A 19,404-nucleotide genomic window follows, 5' to 3' on the forward strand; every position below is an offset into this window, starting at 1 on the left:
CAAGGCCAGTTCAAAGCCTCATCTGTCTCTAAGAATCTCAGACATCAGAGATCTTTAATCATTTATCCTTGCCTTTGACATCTACAGATAAGTGCATGTTTCAAGATTGCCTTAAGTTATTTTTCAAAGAAGAAAAACTGAGAGACAATCATAGGGTTTATTGCAACCACTGCAACACACAGCAGGATTCCTTAAAAAGGACATTTTGGAAATTATGGAAATTACCACTTGTGCTCTTAATACATCTGAAACACTTTTTCTACAATGACAAGAGGATGAAAAAAAATTACAGACCTACGTGGACTTAACTTGTCACAGTACATTATGGATTCTAAGGACAACCCTGAAGAATACAATGTATTCTTTGTTTTGAACCATTATGGTGAGATGGAAAAAGGTCATTGCACAGACTATTATAAAAATGCAACAAGAAAACGTTGATTTAAATTTGATGATCAAGAAGTTTCAGAAATCTCATCTGTGAAATCTTCAGCAGTGTATATTCTTTTTATACTTCAAAGAGACCTGCAGCAGCAGATACAGCTGTATAGGTTAAGCATGTTCAAGTAATTGCTTTTTATAGATATCTATAATAATGTTGTAATGTTTTTACCCACAAAAACAGCTGTCGAGTGCACTGGGGAAATATGGACTCACAGTACAGTACTCACTATTAGAATATTTTAGCATCTTAATTTCTATTCTATTATGTTTATGATAACCTTTTAATTTTTGTTCACACAATATCTTTGTTCACTATATCTTGGAGATATATACTTTAGATGCCCAAGTTTTGCACTACAGTGATATATTCTGTTGAACTCCTAATAAGTGCTCAGTATGATAATGTCTTAAAAATATTTTAAATTGGGGCTGGCGAGGTGGCACTAGAGGTAAGGTGTCTTCCTTGCAAGCGCTAGCCAAGGATCAGGACCGCAGTTCGATCCCCCGGCGTCCCATATGGTCCCCCCAAGCCAGGGGCAATTTCTGAGCCCTTAGCCAGGAGTAACCCCTGAGCATCAAACGGGTGTGGCCCGAAAAACCAAAAAATATATATATTTTTTAATTATTCATTTTCTATTTGACTATGCCTGCTTATATGATCTAATGTCTCCCTCCACAGATATCCTTGGATAAGGCATCTGAATACCAAGGACTCTTGCTACAGTGCTTGGTCATTGAGTATGTTTTTGCAATTTACTTATAAATCATGCAGTTTTCTACTATATCATATGCCTTTATTCTCAGTTTGTCTTCAGGAAAGAAACATAGATGTTAGAGACATACGATACAATACTCCAAGATGTAGACTCTTTTTAAGGTACTCATCATCATATTACTTAGTTTCTAGTCTTGAATATTATGATTGCTTTAGGCATGTTGTGGAGCCGGAGTGGTGGTGCAAGCAGTAGGGCATTTGTCTTGTGCATGCTAACCTAGGACAAACCACGGTTCGATTCCCCAGTGTCCCATATGGTCCCCCAAGCCAGGAGAGATTTCTGAGCACATAGCCAGGAGTAACCCCTGAGCGTCACCGTGTGTGGCCCAAAAACTAAAAAAAAAAAAAAAAAGAATGTTCTGTGCACATTTTAAACCATGAAGCCTTTTTCAGCAAAGTTCTCCTCCATCAACGTTGACTACTTCAAGAATTGGAAAACTTTTCCATTTGACATACTGACTTTCTATTTTGAAGTGCTTTGACTTGTTCCACCTGGGTCAATTTTCCTAATACAACCTATGGATCTATCCTTTTGTTCATCTGTGTGTGTGTGTGTGTGTGTGTGTGTGTGTGTGTGTGTGGCCAACTCTATGTCTGTTTAATGTCCATCTGTATTGTAAGAAATGTCTGTCTATGTTGTATATAGGCCTTCCTACTTGTATATGGCCATTTCTTTCTTGAAAAAAAAACAAAAACTATTGAATCCTGGCTTCCAGCTCTCTATCCATCCTCTCTTGAGCTGGAGGCTAGCTCTAGCTGGCATGGGGTTTGGGGAGACCCCATGTGGAAGGCCTTCTCCCTAACTTGGGTGCGCTGGGAGCCTTGATAGGCCCCCAGCCTTCCCCTCTTCTGCCCCCGGCCTCCAGACCTTCTGGGGTGGCAGCCCAGGCGGCCGGACAAGGTGGGTGTCGGGAGGTCCCTCCTGGATGGGGTCCCAAGCCTTCCCCCCCTTCCCCCAGCTCTAGGGAGGGAAGGGCACAGGTGTAGGGCGGGGGCAGATCCCAGCTTCTGCATGTATTAAGAGTATTCCTGGGCCCGGAGAGATAGCTCAGCGGCATTTGCCTTGCAAGCAGCCGATCCAGGACCAAAGGTGGTTGGTTCAAATCCCGGTGTCCCATATGGTCCCCCGTGCCTGCCAGGAGCTATTTCTGAGCAGACAGCCAGGAGAAACTCCTGAGCACCACGAGGTGTGGCCCAAAAACCAAAAAAAAAAAAAAAAAAAAAAAAAGAGTATTCCTTATCCTTATGTTAAGTTTTGCGTATCCAGAATGTCCATTTTGTATTCTGACCTTTCCCACACCCCTACAAAGCTCATTTTTACTCCTTAACTCTCTCTCATCCCCCCAAACATCACTAATCCACATTATTCTTTTTATAAGTCTTACTAAATATTCCCTTATACAGTGATGAATCTAACCACTTTTTTTTTTTTTTGTGGTTTTTGGGTCACACCCGGCAGTGCTCAGGGGTTACTCCTGGCTCCATGCTCAGAAATTGCTCCTGGCAGGCACGGGGGACCATATGGGACGCTGGGATTCGAACCGATGACCTCTTGCATAGAAAGGCAAACGCCTTACCTCCATGCTATCTCTCCAGCCCCCGAATCTAACCACTTTTTATCTTCTCTTTATGAGTTGTTCAACAAGGAATCTTGGTGAAAGAGTCCCCCAGTTTAATGCTTATGATTGAACCATGTCATGTGGGTTGTTGGACTTGTTATTACGGCCCCCCATATGTGCCAATAACGCCACTTGGCATTGCTCCTTTTTTGCATAGGCACATTAAAATGGGAAAATACTATACATACAAATAAGATCCTATCTAATAGAGATTGGAACACACAAAGGGACCTTACACCCTGAACATTGACATAACGACCTGGCACAGGCCTCAGAAGAAAGGGCATTTTCCATTCACCCCTGAACCAGGGAAGCCATCCACAAAACATCCAGGTTTGTCTATAACATCACCTGGAAGCAATCCTCTACCACGGAAGACCCTACCACTACTCAGACATCGACCTGCTCAAGAGACTTCCCTTAACACTGAAAAGACTTAACAACAACAACGACCTGCTTACAGGACAGGGCTTCCTGCATTACCCTTTAATTGTGAGGTGAAACGAGAGGACACTCCATGCCCTGACTTCAATGTAGGATATGCAGATTCCAGGATCTTTAATACAGAAACAACAACAGAGACTGTGTGAAAAATAAAAGTGTGTTGGCACTACAGACAATGTCTTGGATTGGACGATCTAGCTTGCCTGGAGCCTAGAGTTGGTCTTATGCCAGGAAACTTCAGGGGTAGGGTCTCTTTGTATTTAGGGCAAGGTTATTCCTTTCCATGCCCCTCATATTTTGGTGGGCCTATGCAAACAACAATTGCCACTTTAACACCGTTTTTACTGTGCTCCTTTGACTCTAATCCTTAAAAAAAAAAAAAAAAAACACTTAAAATTTGAGGTTAGGGCCCGGAGAGATAGCACAGCGGTGTTTGCCTTGCAAGCAGCCAATCCAGGACCAAAGGTGGTTGGTTCGAATCCCGGTGTCCCATATGGTCCCCCGTGCCTGCTAGGAGCTATTTCTGAGCAGACAACCAGGAGTAACCCCTGAGCACCACCGGGTGTGACCCAAAAACAAAACAAAAACAAAAAAAAGAACTTTGGGGCATGAATTACTTTGTTTTAACTGGTATTTCTGCATTTTTCTATAGTTAAGAAGGGGGGAAAATGTAGCTAATTACCTTAAACATACATCCTGTTTTAACATCCAGAGCACACACCCAGCTTTCCCTAATTCCTTTACCCTGTCTTCCCTAAGCACAGAAGCACACACCCCATTGTAATCCCTTCTCACATCCTACTGATTGGCTGACATAGAGTCCACACTTTACTCTTCACCTTACTCTCCCTAATATAAATATCCTTTCCTACCTACAATAAACTGAGTTACTCTCTCGGAAAAAAAAGAGGGAGGACAGATTCTTAGGCTGAAGAGAAAGCACAGGCTTAGTGTACATTCCTTATGTATAGCTGTCCCCTGTTCAGTCTTCAGAGCTATATGGTACCCCAAGCATCATTGAATGCAGTTCGACTTGCAAACACCTCAGGCTCACCAAATATATCCCGAAAGGACCCTAAGCTCTGTGAGGGTGACCAGGCTAATCCATGTCACTGCAGGGCTCAGTCAGCATCACCTTCTCCAGTCTCACACTGAACTGCACATTTGGTTGGCCAAGAACCACTAGTAGGATGTCCAGACCTCTAGAGAACCACTTAGAAATCCCCAAGCCACTCCCCAAATCCCATGGCATAGGTTCACAAGCACCACGCTTGGTCTGTGGCAGCTAAGTCCTAGTATTTGTCCTATCTTCCTATGTTGCCATCAAAACTTCGAATTATCCATGAAAAAAATGAAACAAAAATAATGAATGCAAGCACCATGTAAAAGACATAAAGGTTGGAATTAGGGAATCAACCACTGAAATTCTCCACAGGGAAAAGTTTAATTTTTTTTTTTTTTTTTGGTTTTTGGGCCACACCCGGTAACGCTCAGGGGTTACTCCTGGCTATGCGCTCAGAAGTCGCTCCTGGCTTGGGGGACCATATGGGACACCGGGGGATCGAACCGCGGTCCGTCCAAGGCTAGCGCAGGCAAGGCAGGCACCTTACCTCTTGCGCCACCGCCCGGCCCCCGAAAAGTTTAATTTTTTTAACTATACCCCTGAACTTACCAAAAATACACCAAGGCAATGTAAGAGTATAAGCAAAATAGTAAGAAAGTGATTTGGTAAACTAGGTCAGAACTTCAACCTTTTTTTTTTTTCTAGAACTTCAACCTTTTATACAAATGTTACAACCTTTGATCTGGTATCATAGACCTCTGGGAATAGACTTGACAGAAATAATATAGAGAGGAAATCAAACAAATATGTGCACAGAAACACTTATTTTTAGCAGTGAGAAACAAAAGGAAAAAGTAAAGTAAGTTCAAACTCTCTAAAGAGCAAAACAATATGAGGTTAGCAAATGTATAAGAATTGTATTTTTAAATATGATAGAAAACATTTGGTAAATGGAGAACATGGTATCAAACTCAGGACCTTACATATGCAAGAAGTGGGTTTTGCCATCTAATTATTCTTCTTGTTAATATTCTTCTAAATATTCTTCAATATTGTCGAATAACATTCCAGATTTATTTAGGAAGACTGAAGAGATATGACAAGATATGAAATGGCACAGGTTACCTGCACTAAATACTATTTTTCAGGGTAAAAGCTTCTGTAAAGAACATGAATAGGGATTGTGGATATGACTTAGCAGAGAAGCACAGCATTCATTTTTTTTGGGGGGGGGGGGTTTGGGTCACACCTAGTGGTGCTCAGGGGTTACTCCTGGCTCTACTCTCAGAAATTGTTCCTGGAAGGCTCAGGGGACCATATGGGATGCCGGGATTCAAACCACTGACCTCCTGCATGCAAGGCAAACGTCTTACCTCCATGCAGATTCACACACAATTACATACTAGCATATGCACACACTTCTCACACACACTGACATACAAACTCACACAGACACTCACATATCCACACTGGTGCACACACTTACACTCACATGAACACAGAAACACACACTCACATGCATACACGAACACTAAATGTAAAAGTTGACCAAATCAGAGCAAGGATACTTAGATTTAAAAAAAGAGAGAGAGAGAGAAAAGAATTTGAGAATGGTTCCATGGTTGTAAAAGAATCTATTCACTCTCTTGAAAAAGCAGGATGATGACACGAACACTTGTAGCCTACCCTCGAATGGGCTTGAGAGAACTAGATGGTTGAATAGACAAAGAGAGGAAGGAGGGAGGAGAGAGAGGAAAGAGAAAGACGAACAAGAGCAAGGAGGGAGAGAAGTTTGAGATGATTAAATGTTAAAAATTGTGACTCTGGTTGAAAGGTAAATGCAAATCCTGCTATTGTTCCAGTTTTTCTGTTAGATTTTAAAGTTATTTCCGCAAGTCTTCATTTGTATGGATTCTGGATACATGAAAGGAAAGGAACTGGGCAAGAGATGTAGCTCAGCAGGAGAGAACTTGCTTGAATGTGGAGGACCCAGCACTGAAAAAATAAAACAAACCCAAGATATTGGAGTGAGACAGAGAGCTTGAGTGCAGGCTTTACATGCAAGAGCCTGGTTCTGTCCTTAGCACCACAGGATTCTCGGAGCTCTCTTAAAAGTGATGTATGACTTAAACACCAAATCCAAAGCCAACGACAACAGAATTAATACCCAATCTACAACAAGCTAGACACAGAGGGGACCACTTATTCTAGCTGTCTGGAGGGCAAAGGAGGGGATATGGGATGCATGCTGGGAACAGGGGAGGAGGGAGGACAACACTGATGGTGGGAATGCCCCTGATTCAATGTCACTAAGTACCTAAATATTACTGTAAAAGATTTGTAATTCACTTTGGTCAAAATAAAAATGATTTAAAAAAAAAAAGTGATGTCTGAGCCCTGAGCTTAGTTACCCTGAGTGTGACTCAAAACCCAAAAAAAGAACAAAACCAACAACAAAGCCAACACAGGGCCAGTGAGGTGGCGCTAGAGGTAAGGTGTGTCTGCCTTGCAAGTGCTAGCCAAGGAAAGACCGAGGTTCGATCCCCCTTCGTCCCATATGGTTCCCCCAAGCCACGGGCAATTTCTGAGCGCTTAGCCAGGAGTAACCCCTGAGCATCAAATGGGTATGGTCCGGAAAAAAAAAAGAAGAAGAAGAACAAAGCCAACACAATACAACTGTATACCCTGACCAAAAATAAAAGTAGCTAAGGTGTATATAGAGAGAGGTACTTATAGTTTCCATGAGAGCCAAGGAGTCCCCTCAGCTCTTTGCCATCTTGTCCCACACACAGCTCACAAGGAACCACAATGGCTCCATGTGTGGTGGTGTGTGTGTGTGTGTGTGTATGTGTGTGTGTGTGCTCGCGAAGGCCGCTCTGTTGGCATGGCTTTGTGCTTTGTTTCCCTAACAATGTGTGACAGGGAGCCTCCTTCCCTATTTCATGCACTGTCAGCCAGGGCCCTGCACTTGCTTGCCTGCCACTATCTTGCCTGCCTGTCACTTGCCCACCTGTATGCTGACCCATCTCCTGCCTACCTATCTCTTGGCCACCTAGCCAAATGCCACCTGTCTGCCTGTCTCCTGGTCACCTGTGGCCTGTCTCCTGACTTCATGTCTCCTCTTGCATATCTCCTGGCTGCTTGTGACATGCCTGCCTGTCCCTACCTGCCTGTTTTCTGTCTGCCTGTCTCCTACCAATTGTGTCCTGATCGGTCCACCTCTTCCAGGCTACAGATCTTCAGCCCAGCAGCATCCTTATAGGAGAGGGTTACATACCTATGTAGGTTTTAAACCATGAGCAGCTGATCTGCCCAGGACCACAGCTTATTCCTGAGACAGTGGCACTTATTCTTATGGTCCTACTATTAGCATGTTGCCTGAGCTCATGTTAGATCAGAAAACATAGATATCAGGGAACCGAGGACAGTGGTGAAGGCTAAATACATGGGCCAAGGAGATAGCTTAAAGGTCTTCATAGAGGTAAGATGTCTGCCTTGCAAGCACTAGCCAAGGAAGGACAGAGGTTCGACACCCCCCCCCCCCCCCCGTGTCCCATATAGTCCCCACAAGCCAGGGGCGATTTCTGAGCGCTTAGCCAGGAGTAACCCCTGAGCATCAAATGGGTGTGGCCCGAAAAACCAAAACAAAACCCAAAAAGATACCATAGGCAGGAGCCTGGGTCCAAATTATACATTGCACAATCTCCCAAGCACCAGGCATGAACTAAATTGGTAGTAGTCTAGGCACCACTGATGTGGCCCCAGACCAAAAAAGACAATTAAATAAATTAATTCCATCTCCTATAGCTCTTGCTCTGTGACCTGAGAAAAATATCTCCTCTTTGGTTTTCTGAAGGGAAACATGGAGCATGTGCTTATTATTTAGCTACATCCTGGGTCCCTCTTTTGCCCTCTTGTTTTAGGTTTGGGGTTTCTGGCTATGGATTATGAGATGCCAAGAATCTAACTAAGCTGGCTATATGCAAAGCGAGTGCCTCAACCTCTATCTAGTCTCTGGCCCTCCTTTTCTCTTTTTTTTTTTTTTTTTTTTTTTTTTTTTTTTTTTTTTTTTTTTTGGTTTTTGGGCCACACCCGGTAACGCTCAGGGGTTACTCCTGGCTATGCGCTCAGAAGTCGCTCCTGGCTTGGGGGACCATATGGGACGCCGGGGGATCGAACCGCGGTCCGTCTCCTAGGCTAGCGCAGGTAAGGCAGGCACCTTACCTCCAGCGCCACCGCCCGGCCCCTCCTTTTCTCTTTTTAAACCTCATTTTCTTTTTTTGTTTTGTTTTATTTTATTTTGTTTTGTTTTGGGGCCACACCCGGCAGTGCTCAGCAGTTACTCCAGGCTGTCTGCTCAGAAATAGCTCCTGGCAGGCATGGGGGGACCATATGGGACACCGGGATTCGAACCAACCACCTTTGGTCCTGGATCGGCTGCTTGCAAGGCAAGCGCCGCTGTGCTATCTCTCCAGGCCCAAACCTCATTTTCTTTATTTTTAAACTGTAGCTTCAGAACTTCAAACTGAATTCTTGTTCTCATCTAACTAAACAGTAACAGTTTATGAAATTTTTTATTTTTTTTAGGTCACATCAAGTGATTCCCAGGGCTTAATCCTGACAGGGGTCACTCCTAGTGGGCTCAGAAGACCACATGGGGTACAAGGGATCAAACCTGGTCAACTATATATAAGGCAAGCACCCTGCCTACTGTACTATGGCTGCAGTCTTACATTTTATGACATTTTGTTATTCTAAGTAAAGAAATAGAATACCGGTAAGAATCAGAGATTAACAAAAACAAAACACCTGCCTGCTGGTCTTATTAAATCATCTTATATCCTTGGCTGACAGTGACTGTGACTGAATGTGTCTGTTAGGGCCCTCCTGTGGGTCCAGGCATGATTGTCAGGGCCCTTCTACTGTGCTGTCTGTCAGAACTCTGCCATTGGGTGTGTCTGTCAGGGCCTTCCCATTGGTCATGCCTAGGCCCTCCCCTAAGAAATACCACTGTCAAACATGGCAAATGGCTTAGCCTCATCTATAAAATGAAAGGCCAAAGGGGTTCTCTTTATGAACCCTGTCTAAAAGCCCCCCACTCTGCCCTATGGTGGGTACCAGGGCTGGGAGCAACCAGAATCTGTAAGTTAGCCCTCCTTCAAATGTTCCAGGAGACAGCAAACAACTTCCTACAGTCCCTCAGGCTAGTGCCAAATTGTGAGTATAACCAAAGATTCGTGTGTTGCACTGAGAACCAGACAACAAGAACCTGGGATACTCCAGTAAGGAATATATCATTCTACCCCAGAGCTGGATTCTGCAGTTTGTTTGTTTATCATAAATAATATCTTTCTTGTAAAATCTGGAAAACAAAGGAATCCAAAATAAATGATTCAAGGTCCAAAGCAGGATGGGGAGTAGAGTTAAAAGTCCTCCTGTTATTAAGACACAGCTTTAGTTAGACATAAAAAAAAACCCACATGAAGTGAACACACCTGTGAAACAAGCGTCAAGATCAAGAAACAGACTATGGCACTGGGCTGTGGCTCAGTGGGAGAGTGCCTTGTCTAATGAATGCAAGCACTAGGTCACATCCAAGTATTACCAACAGCTTGGTTATGGAACTGCTGTTTATGATCCTCTCTCCATCAGCTGTATAATCTCGGCACATTACAGCCAAGTGAGCGGGTAAGCACCACACCAAAGGGTGAAAACCCTGCAACAAAGTGTATGGCCCAGTCACCACCACCACAACAGAGGAAAGGGGAGAAAATTCATCAATTTATGTGTTTATTTATTTATTTATTTATTTATTTATTTATTTATTTATTTTGGTTTTTGGGTCACACCAAGCAGTGCTCTGGAGTTACTCCTGGCTCTACACTCAGAAAATTGCTCCTGGCAGGTTCGGAAGACCATATGGGATGCTGGGATTCGAACCACCGTCCTTCCGCATGCAAGGCAAATGCTTTACCTTCATGCTATCTCTCCAGCCCCAAATTCATCAATTTTTAAAAAGACAAGGATGTATGGCAAGTAGTAAAGCACCTGCCTTGCACATATGCAGTGCTGAGCTCCTTTACCAACTCCACAAAAATGAAAAAAAAATTAAGACCTTAATTTAGGAAAGAAAACAAAAGGATGCCTCCCTACAGTACTCTCTTTCAGACCCCCAAGAATGACTGCCAATCTAACTTCTAACATCACTGACTTGTTTTATAGTGTTTGCGATTTTAAGAGTCTGGCTTCCAAACTCAATGTTTTTTAGTACATCCAGCATTGCATATAAAATTAAAAGGAACTCACTCATTTTCATTTTTGTATAAAAGGGACTTACTGAGGAACAAAAGTCAAGTAGATAGCCTTAGTCCAGGTGAGGGTGTTCACAGAGGACAGAGTCTGCACACAGCTCTCCTCAAAAGAAGGACCCTCCCTTCATTGCTTTGTCCAGCATCTTCTTTCTAGGGGTGAACCCTGATGTGCCATAAAGCTCTTGTTCCCTGAACACACCCACTGTGCCTAGCCAACTGGGCACCTTTGACGCAGTATCCATAATTCTCCGGGAGTGAACTGCTGTTGTTCCTCTCTCAGAGGCAAGAAATCTGAAAGCTAGAGATAGAGAGATTACAGGAGGTAAGGCATTTGCCTTGCATCCAACCAAACCCAATTTGATCCCTCATACCACATATGGTCCCCCTAAACACTGCCAGGGGTCATGCCTGAGCCAGGAGCAATTGCTGAGCACTGCTGGTACAGCTTAAACACTGCCCTCTATCAAAAAAGAAAAAAAGAAAAGTGAGACCTAGAGAAGTTGTGTAAGTTGTTCTAAAATTGTACAGCTAAGAAGGCAATGCAAACCCCAACTTTGTGACCCCAAAGGCCAAAGTTCACCACTAAGTTCACAACCTATGTTGACAACAAGCATGCCAGCTTCATCGGCCCCACCCATGCCTCTAATTTCTTGTACCCAGTCCACATGCCAAGGTCAACTGGCTCTCTGCCAGCTCCTCAAGTCCCAGGCGACTCTTCCCCAGGTTGGGGCCTGTGTCTACAAAGTTGCCTTTGTCTGTCCCCAGTTATGATCGCAAAGTGGCCTTCGCAGTGCCCAGTGTAAACTTGGGGCCCTGGTCTCCCTCTGCACCCCACACCCCTCTCATGAGCACAATGGCTTTGCAGTGATTTCTCCATTCCTCTCTTGTGTGTACAGTTGGTGCCTTTCTCTGCCCCTGGGAGACACACCTAGGAGGGTACGAATTGCTTCCCAGGCCCAGCACAGGATGGTGGCAAGCACGTGGCACTTTACTCTTTTACTAAAGAGTGAAATTAAGAGAGAAGGGAAGGGCTAAGAGAGGACTAGGGCAAGAAGCAAACTGGTGACATTGGTGGCAGGAAATGTGTATTGGTAAAGGGTTGTATGTTAGACATTCTTTAACTGAAACTCAATCATGAACAACTTTGTAACCTTATCTCAAGGGGATTCAAAATACATTAAAAAACAACAACAACAACAAAGAAAGAGGACTGTCCTGCCTTAAGTCAATGGCCATCTGAGACACTCTAATGCATCCATGTATGCCCCCATGCAAAGCCCCTTCTCTGCCCCTCCTCTCACTGCACTCAGTTTCCTCAGCTGTCCTCTGAAGGAAGACCCATCAGCATATCCAACTCTGAAGTCACAAATCCAAAAACATCAAGCTGGTCTCAGTCCTCTGTCCTGCATACTCTGCTCAGTAGTACTTTGAATAAGAAGGAGGGAGGTCACATGTAGTAGTTTTGTTTACAGACTGCAGCAGAGAATCTAAGAGAATCTAAGGAACAACAAGAGAAATGGCTACTACTTCCTTCTTCAGAGCCCCTCCTCACATCTCCCACTTGGCACTGGTCAAATCCAGGTCCACCATGTGTGCACAGCTGCCCCTATGGACTGAGACCACCCAGATCAGTTCATTTCTGCAGCCCCAGATCCAATTTGTCCCATGATTGATTAGACTCTTCACATGACAAAACCAATGCCACTGATAGAGCATGCCAGGGTATGCTGCTAATGCCTCCTGCCCCCATTATCAAGTCATAAGGCAGAAAATCTGCTTTCTGTTCTGAGGCAGACTTGATCCAACCCCATATTCCAGTCTCTGGATGCCCTTGCCCTTCTCAGGTCGAGAGGTGGGTTGCAGACAGCCCAGCCCCCTCCCCCCATGGCTGAGGACTCAAACCTATGTGGTTCTCTGCAGCCCCAGCCCCACTGCACTTAGCAATGACATATACTTCCTGAACCAGAAGCACCCTGATTTCCATTCTCTTCTCCTCAGACCCAGGCACCTCTGCCCTTCAAGTTTCCCTAATTTGCCTCCTAGAGGTGGGGAAAGAATGAAACTCACAGGTAGTGTATCTTTCAGGTGTGAACCTCAACTCTCCCTGCTCTGCAAAGCAAGGAAAGGGAAGGGGGAGGTGAAAAGGAAGGAAGGAAGGAAGGAAGGAAGGAAGGAAGGAAGGAAGGAAGGAAGGAAGGAAGGAAGGAAGGAAGGAAGGAAGGAAGGAAGGAAGGAAGGAAGGAAGGAAAGAAGGAAGGAAGGAAGGAAGGAAGGAAGGAAGGAGGGACAGAGAAGGGAAGGAAGGAAGAAAGAAAAGGAGTAAGAAAAGAAAAAAGGAGTAAATAAGGAAGGAGGGAGGGATGGAAGGACAGGAATGGACAGTGAGACAACACAATGGACTAGAGGGGATAATTTGCATGTGGAACATCTGAATTCCATCCTTGGCACTGTATTCTCCTGTGAGCACCACCAGGAGTGGCCCCTGAGCACCAATAGTTATGGCTCAAAAATTGTAAAAAAAAAAGGAGAGAAAAAAGCAGTAGAAGGTGCTAATGCGTAATGCAAGGAGGTGGGACACAAACAGTGTAGGGTAACTTTGTTACACTCTTTGGACCACAGTTTTTGTATTTAAAATACAAAAGGGATGGAGAGATAGCACAGAGGATAAAGCATTGGCCTTGCATGCAGCCGACCCAGGTTGGATCCCTGGTATCCCATCCATATGATCCCCAAGCCTGTCAGGAGTGATTCCTGAGTGCAAAGTCAGAAGTAACCTCTGACAACCATTAGCTGTGGCTCCCAAACAAACAAACAAATACAAGGGTACCCTCCTACTGCCACTCTGAACACTGCAACACAGCTCTGGGCTGAACTCTGAAGTCTACATGGTTGGGCTAAGTATAGCCAGTATTGGACTGCCCACAGCACTACGAAGAGTAATCAATAAAAAAACAAATGAAGGGGCCGGGCGGTGGCGCTAAAGGTAAGGTGCCTGCCTTACCTGCGCTAGCCTAGGACGGACCTCGGTTCGATCCCCCGGCGTCCCATATGGTCCCCCAAGCCAGGAGCGACTTCTAAGCGCATAGCCAGGAGTAACCCCTGAGCGTCACCAGGTGTGGCCCAAAAACCAAAAAAAAAAAAAAAAAAAAATGAAGGGGGCCGGTGAGGTGGCGCTAGAGGTAAGGTGTGTCTGCCTTGCAAGCGCTAGGCAAGGAAGGACCACACTTCGATCCCCCGGCGTCCCATATGGTCCCCCCAAGCCAGGGGCAATTTCTGAGCACTTAGCCAGGAGTAACCCCTGAGCATCAAATGGGTGTGGTCCGAAAAACCAAAAAACAAAAATAAAAAAAAATAAAACAAAGGAAGAAAATTAAATCAAGGGTAAAATTGATTCTGTTTCATCCCCCCCCAGGACCAAATTTTAGCACTAGTGTTCTGTAATCATTAAAACATCACCTAAACAGAAGTAGCATGATAGAAATGGAAGGAAAGAAAGGAACTTGCGGAAACCTCCATTTCTCTTCAAACAGTAACCAGAGCCTATCCCTGTCTGCCTTCTGGATTTGGCAACCCTGAAAAAGCACCCAGAACTCGGGTGGCTGACACCTTCATGAGAAAGATGGCATGTTACCCAATGCAAATCTACCATCGGGATGATTACTTGCCCTCCCAACTAGGCTCTAAGCTTAGGAAACAAAATCCTGGAAATCCTAAGTGAGATTTAGAGAAGAAAACCAGCAGGTCAAGTCTCAGCCCAGAGCCAAAAGGGCCTGAAACAGCATGCTAAAGGTGACAGAGCAAACAGGAGCCAGCCAGATCTGCAGGTTAGACTGAAATAGTCTATTTTCTATTCTCTTGCTGGAAGGTCTTTATTTCCAAAGAAATGATATTTCAGAGCTTCCCACGGAGATGAAGAAGCCTCAGGATTGTTTTAAGTCTAGGTGGGGCTGACAGAGACTGAGTGAGCAAACATGCAAGAAAAAGACCCAGAGGGGCCAGAGTAACAACAGCATTACAGTAAATGCCTTACACAACAGGTAAGGCATTTGCCTAGCATGCAGTGACCAAAGCTCAATCCTTTGCATCCCAGGTGGTTTTCCGAGCCAGAAGTAGCCCCTAAGCACTGCCAGGTGTGGCCCAAAAAAGAAGCCAGAGTCAGAGAAAGATGCCAGGGATTGAACCCCAAGCTTCGCACATGCATGGCATGCATTTACCCCTGAATTTGGATATGGCAATTCTTGTCCTGTCAAGGTTGTTTTCAGCCTCCCTAGGACGCTTCAAATAAGCTGTGTCCTAAAAGACCAAACCAGCAAGTACACCAAGAACTCATCCTCCTGACTTGACTCACATGTTCCCAATTTATGGCCACTCACCTCCCTAGCTCCTCGCCGATGTCATAGAAGTCCTCCACCTTCTGCTGCTTGAATGTCTCCATAACTGGAATCTTCATAGAGGCCTGGAGCATCTGACCCTGAAACAGGAATAAATCTGCCCTCAGGAGAGCCTAAAAGTCTGGGCTTGAGGGAATCCGATCCTTTTTTGACCACAGTCCACAGTCCCAGGTCTGCAGACAGCCGGCTTAGATTATATGTCACCTGCAACTGGTGAATATGGTGAACAAGTTCAGAGAAGCAGATCCACGGGTGACTTTAGCCACTCTCACAAAATTCAACTCCACTGAAAAAAGTGGCTGCAGGGCCCAGAGAAACATTCAACAAGCTGAGCACAGGTTCTGCATAAGGGAGACCCAAGTTCCAACTCTGCCTCTATGTGGTCTCTGAGTACTATGCAGGAAGCAACCCCAGAGCATTGCTGGAAGTGGGCCCCAAACAAAACAAAGCAAAACAATGCAGTGAAGAACCCAGAACATAAGAACTTAGGAACCAAGTTCAAGGCTTAATTCTATGCAGCAAGTCATTGAGACTATCTGAGACTTCACTCATCCACCCATGAAAGGAATTGATCTATAAACCTAAAACCAAGGATGTAGCTCTGTGGCCCAAGTGATAAAGTACTTGCTTTGCAATGCTAAGTTTAGTCTTGTCACCTCCATATAAAAACCACTAAAACCACTCCCCAGATGAAGTTATTTTAAAAACTATGAAATGCAGTCAGAGGAAAAGGGCCTATCCTTGGTCCCTGAGGGGCTGTACCACCCAACAATGAGTCTCAATTGATGGGATATGCTCTCACTCATCACCCAAGGGAAACTGGGTAGGCGGAACATGACAACTTGCAACAGGCCTGGGAGTGAGTGAGGAGCCTGAGGTTCCAGTTCTAGTTTGGCAAAACCCCTGTGTGACCTCATCTCCCCTCAAGCATCTAACCCTGAAACAGGATGAATTAATGAAGTGCATTAATGAAACTCTCCCTGTCTGTGGGCCCTGGGGGAGGGGAGTAGGAGGGACCATAGGGAATCCCGGAGCTCTGGGGAGTGCAGAAGACACCATTCACTTCCTACCCCACGGTGCCCTTGTCCTATGCATTGTGCCTATATCTGGGTTAGCCACACTCTATCCTGGATGGTAGCCCATGGGCAGGGCTCAGTAACTGTCTGCTAATCCCCAAGATAAGGCAGCTACATGCAACATACTTTCAAGTCATCAGAAGGGGCCCCTTGAAGCTGCTTCTGGTGTCTGCAGTTTTTCTTCCAACTGCCCATCAGATACCAACCACACCTAGGCTCTGTGAACCCTAAAGGGCTGTTTTCACGAGGCAAAGTGAAGGTTTCATTACATAAGACAACATCTTGTCCATCAAGTGTCTGGCAAGGGGCCGGGCGGTGGCGCTAGAGGTAAGGTGCCTATCTTGCCTGCGCTAGCCTTGGACGGACCACGGTTCGATCCCCCGGCGTCCCATATGGTCCCCCAAGCCAGGAGCAACTTCTGAGCGCATAGCCAGGAGTAACCCCTGAGCGTCAAGGGGTGTGGCCCAAAAACCAAAAAAAAAAAAAAAAAAAGTGTCTGGCACTATCGTGCAGTCATATTTTGGTCTCTACCAGTGTCCTCTGAAACTAGTTTCCCTGCAGACCTCAGACACCACTGGCCTGGATTCTGGCCTTCCTCCTTCACTTGCTCACAGTGCTCTGCAAGATGCTCCCTCCCCAAAGCCTTCATCTCACGCTATCTGGGCTGTGTCAGTTGTGTCACCCACACAGTAGGCACCATCTCCAGGCCCCAAGCCACAGCTGTGAACAGAGGAGATCCCATATATATCACCTACTTCACACCAGGTGAGGAACCCCATGATAAGGGCATAAAGTGCTGGGTAAATTAACAAGGTGACTATGACCATTATTATTTTGACTCACCCTGGCCACTGTTTGTGTTTCAGCTTCCCACAGCCATTCAGACAGCCAATTGGATTCCTTTCTGTGGAAAAGGTTTCAGGACCTCCAAGTAAGAAAGTTTGACTTAAAAGGAGGGTCTACTTTCCACCCTCACCCCATCCTGTCAAATCCTGATGTGCCCATCCCCCCCTACCCCCCCCCCCCCCCCCCCGCTGCAATGACTCTTTTATTTTGCTTTTAAAATCAATATTTTAGGGACCAGAGGTAAGGAACTTGCCATGCATGAAGCTGACCCCTGATTAATCCCCAGAACCCTATATGGTCCCACGAGTCTGCCAGGACCTATAAATTGAAGTACAGGCACACAATGAAAGTATTACATAAGGAGAATCAGAGAATCCTGCCACTGAGACAAAAATTAAATCCAGGGCAGGGAAGGTGGCACTAGAGGTAAGGTGTCTGCCTTGCAAGTGCTAGCGTAGGACTGACCGCGGTTTGATCCCCCGGTGTCCAATATGGTTCCCCCCAAGCCAGGGGCGATTTCTGAGCGCATAGCCAGGAGTAACCCCTGAGCGTCAAACGGGTGTGGCCCAAAAAAAAAAATTAAATCCAGAAGCTTAATGCTGCATCCTGAGTGTAGAGCAAGAAGTAAGCCATAAGTACTAAAGGATGTGACCCAAAGTAAAACAAAAACAACCCCACTGGGTTTGGGCTTTGAGGGCTGGGGCTGCTAACTGGTAGTAGAAAAGTCCATGCAATTCCTCAGGCAGATGCATCAAGAGAGTAGAGAGGCAGCTCAGATTCTCCAGAGACCAACTTTGTTTCAGTCGGGTCTGAACAGGACTAAAAGGGGTTCAGCCCCCAGCTCTCTACAAACCAAAGAAACCTGCCTAGGAATCCATTTCTGAGTGACTAGATGGTCATCTATGAACTTGCAAACTACTCAATCTTTCAGCCCTAACGTCCTCCCCTGAGCTTTCTATCTTGCTCTAATGTAAACCTGCCCCATATCCCCAGACCTTTCATAGGTCCCAACCCCAGCCCCATCTCAATGGGAGGCATCTGCAGAAAATTGACCTTTCCAAAAATGAGGAGACCATCAATGGAGTTTCTGTGATGCTCCAGAAGCTACCCCAGTTTCACCCTTAAAGCTAAAAGATTGAACAACTGGTGAGGCCCTTGCCTTGCATGTGACAACCCAGGTTCAATCCCCAGAACAGCATATGCTCCCCCAACCTCCAATAGTGATTAATAGGGCCAATGAATAAGCCCTGAGTATGGCTGGATGTGGCCTACAACAAAAAGAAGAAAAAGACAATGTTGTGTATGTAAATATTTTAGGGGATTATTATGTTACTGACCCTACCTTGATTAGTGATTGTGCCCTACCCTAGGGTGTGACCTGGCATTCTGCCCCCACCCTAGGGTGGTACCTGATTCTGCTTCCACCATTGGGTAGTATCTGATCCCACCATTGGGTGGTACCTGCTTCTGGGGGATAAAAACAAGGGTCTGTGGAAGGCGAGAGGCTTTTGGCTGGAACTTATGCTGAGTCTTTGGACTTCAGTCTTGTCCACCAAATAAAGCTAATATTTCCACAAGCCTGACTGTCTGCGAGCTGTTTACCCACCGTTTCACCTCAGAACCGTCGGCTAGACAGGGTGGCAGATGCGTGCTCCGAGCTGGAGGGGAAAGACCTCCATCCCTCCATCAGTCAACCTCTTTAGGGGCTGACTTGCAACAGACAACTCCCCATGTTGAAATTGGAAAGATTATGTGACTAGCATCCCCAAATACCACTGGGATCAACTTCACACACAAAGTTGAGAATAGGCCCAAGTACCACTATTCAAACACCCCCAAAAATTAAATAAAACCAAAATAAAATTCTCACCTGCCCAGGTAGTTTTCTTAATACATTTTTGGGCTAGAATTTCCCTCATGATGGTTCATCAGTCTTTTTATTTTAGGATGAAGCTACTCAAGCAGGCTCATGGTCCCAGGGGTCACTCCTGGTGATATTAGAGGGTCCAGCTCTGCTTAAGGGTGTCCAGGGCTTTACTTGGTGGTGTTCAGGGGACTGTGCAGTATTGGAGATGGAACTTAGATACTAGAATATGTCCCAGCCCTGCTCATCACAACCTTTAGCCATGTCTAAGGACAACATAAAACTCAGAATTATACGAATCCCAGCTCTTCCACTTACCAAAATCCACTAGGCATAGGACCATTCTTAGCTTCTAATAATTTACATGTTAAATGAGTTCAGGTATGGCCTACTGGTGCCTAGTATCTAAATAAAATTCTCAGACATTGAAGGGTACATAGACAAGACCATCAGAAAACAACTGTGTGGTCTCTGTAGAAATCCATGCAGATGCTTCCCAAAATGGACCATACCAGAATGCTCACAGGAGTTATATTAGCAATCACTGAAAACTAGAGACCACAAGACATCA

General features: G+C 45.3%; 1 protein-coding gene across 1 annotated transcript in view; it reads right to left on the reverse strand.

Annotated features, from left to right (window-relative positions):
- Positions 1-15,128, reverse strand: part of DAPK2 (death associated protein kinase 2) — a 124,477-nt gene extending 109,349 nt beyond the window's left edge. The window contains exon 1 of the mRNA XM_049784159.1: positions 15,030-15,128. Coding sequence (XP_049640116.1) covers positions 15,030-15,121 — 92 coding nt within the window. The 5' untranslated portion in view covers positions 15,122-15,128. The remainder of the gene's footprint in view (positions 1-15,029) is intronic.
- Between the last annotated feature and the right edge of the window lie 4,276 nt (positions 15,129-19,404).

Source organism: Suncus etruscus, chromosome 1 (assembly GCF_024139225.1).
Source record: "Suncus etruscus isolate mSunEtr1 chromosome 1, mSunEtr1.pri.cur, whole genome shotgun sequence".
In the NCBI taxonomy this organism is placed as follows: domain Eukaryota; kingdom Metazoa; phylum Chordata; class Mammalia; order Eulipotyphla; family Soricidae; genus Suncus; species Suncus etruscus.